At 59.0% G+C, this 527-nt stretch overlaps 1 protein-coding gene across 1 annotated transcript in view; it reads left to right on the top strand.

Annotated features, from left to right (window-relative positions):
* Positions 1-527, top strand: part of SLC7A10 (solute carrier family 7 (neutral amino acid transporter light chain, asc system), member 10) — a gene marked incomplete at its 5' end in the record, with an annotated part of 17,670 nt that overhangs the window by 16,080 nt on the left and 1,063 nt on the right. The window contains one exon of the mRNA XM_009696964.1: positions 88-265. Coding sequence (XP_009695266.1) covers positions 88-265 — 178 coding nt within the window. The remainder of the gene's footprint in view (positions 1-87; positions 266-527) is intronic.

Genomic DNA, 527 nt, shown 5'->3' with positions numbered 1-527 from the left:
GCCGCCCGCCCCCCGCAGCCCCCCGCCACCGCTCAGCCACTGCTGTTGCTCTGCACGGTCGTGCTCTGCTCTGCTCTCTCCTGGTAGGTGAACCTCCTCATCCCCATCACTTACCTGGCGTTTTGGGCATTTCTGCTGATCTTCAGCTTATACTCCGAGCCGGTCGTCTGTGGAGTTGGACTCATTATCATTTTAACTGGAGTGCCAGTGTTTTTCCTTGGAGTGTACTGGAGAAATAAACCAAAGTGTGTAAATAGGCTAATAGGTAAGCCAGCGCCACGATGCCTTGCTGCACTCCTGGCCGCGATGCCTTGCTGCACTCCTGGGGCCTCTGGTTGTGCTCGGGTCTGCAGGTATCCGCTTAACTTCTGATGCATCGGTGCTGAAACAGCCGGGGAACTGCCCACGGGAGCCCGACCGCCGCCCTCGGTCACAGGCAGCCCCTGGGCACAAAGTGGCCAGACAGCGCTTGCCTTTGGGCAGCTCCTTTGCTCACTCCGGGGGAAGTTTACGTTTGCCTCCTGGCC

The sequence above is a fragment of the Cariama cristata genome, unplaced genomic scaffold (assembly GCF_000690535.1).
Source record: "Cariama cristata isolate BGI_N322 unplaced genomic scaffold, ASM69053v1 scaffold16663, whole genome shotgun sequence".
Taxonomy (NCBI): Eukaryota; Metazoa; Chordata; class Aves; order Cariamiformes; family Cariamidae; genus Cariama; species Cariama cristata.
Note: the sequence above shows the minus strand (reverse complement) of the source record. Positions and strands in the feature narration are given on the sequence as shown.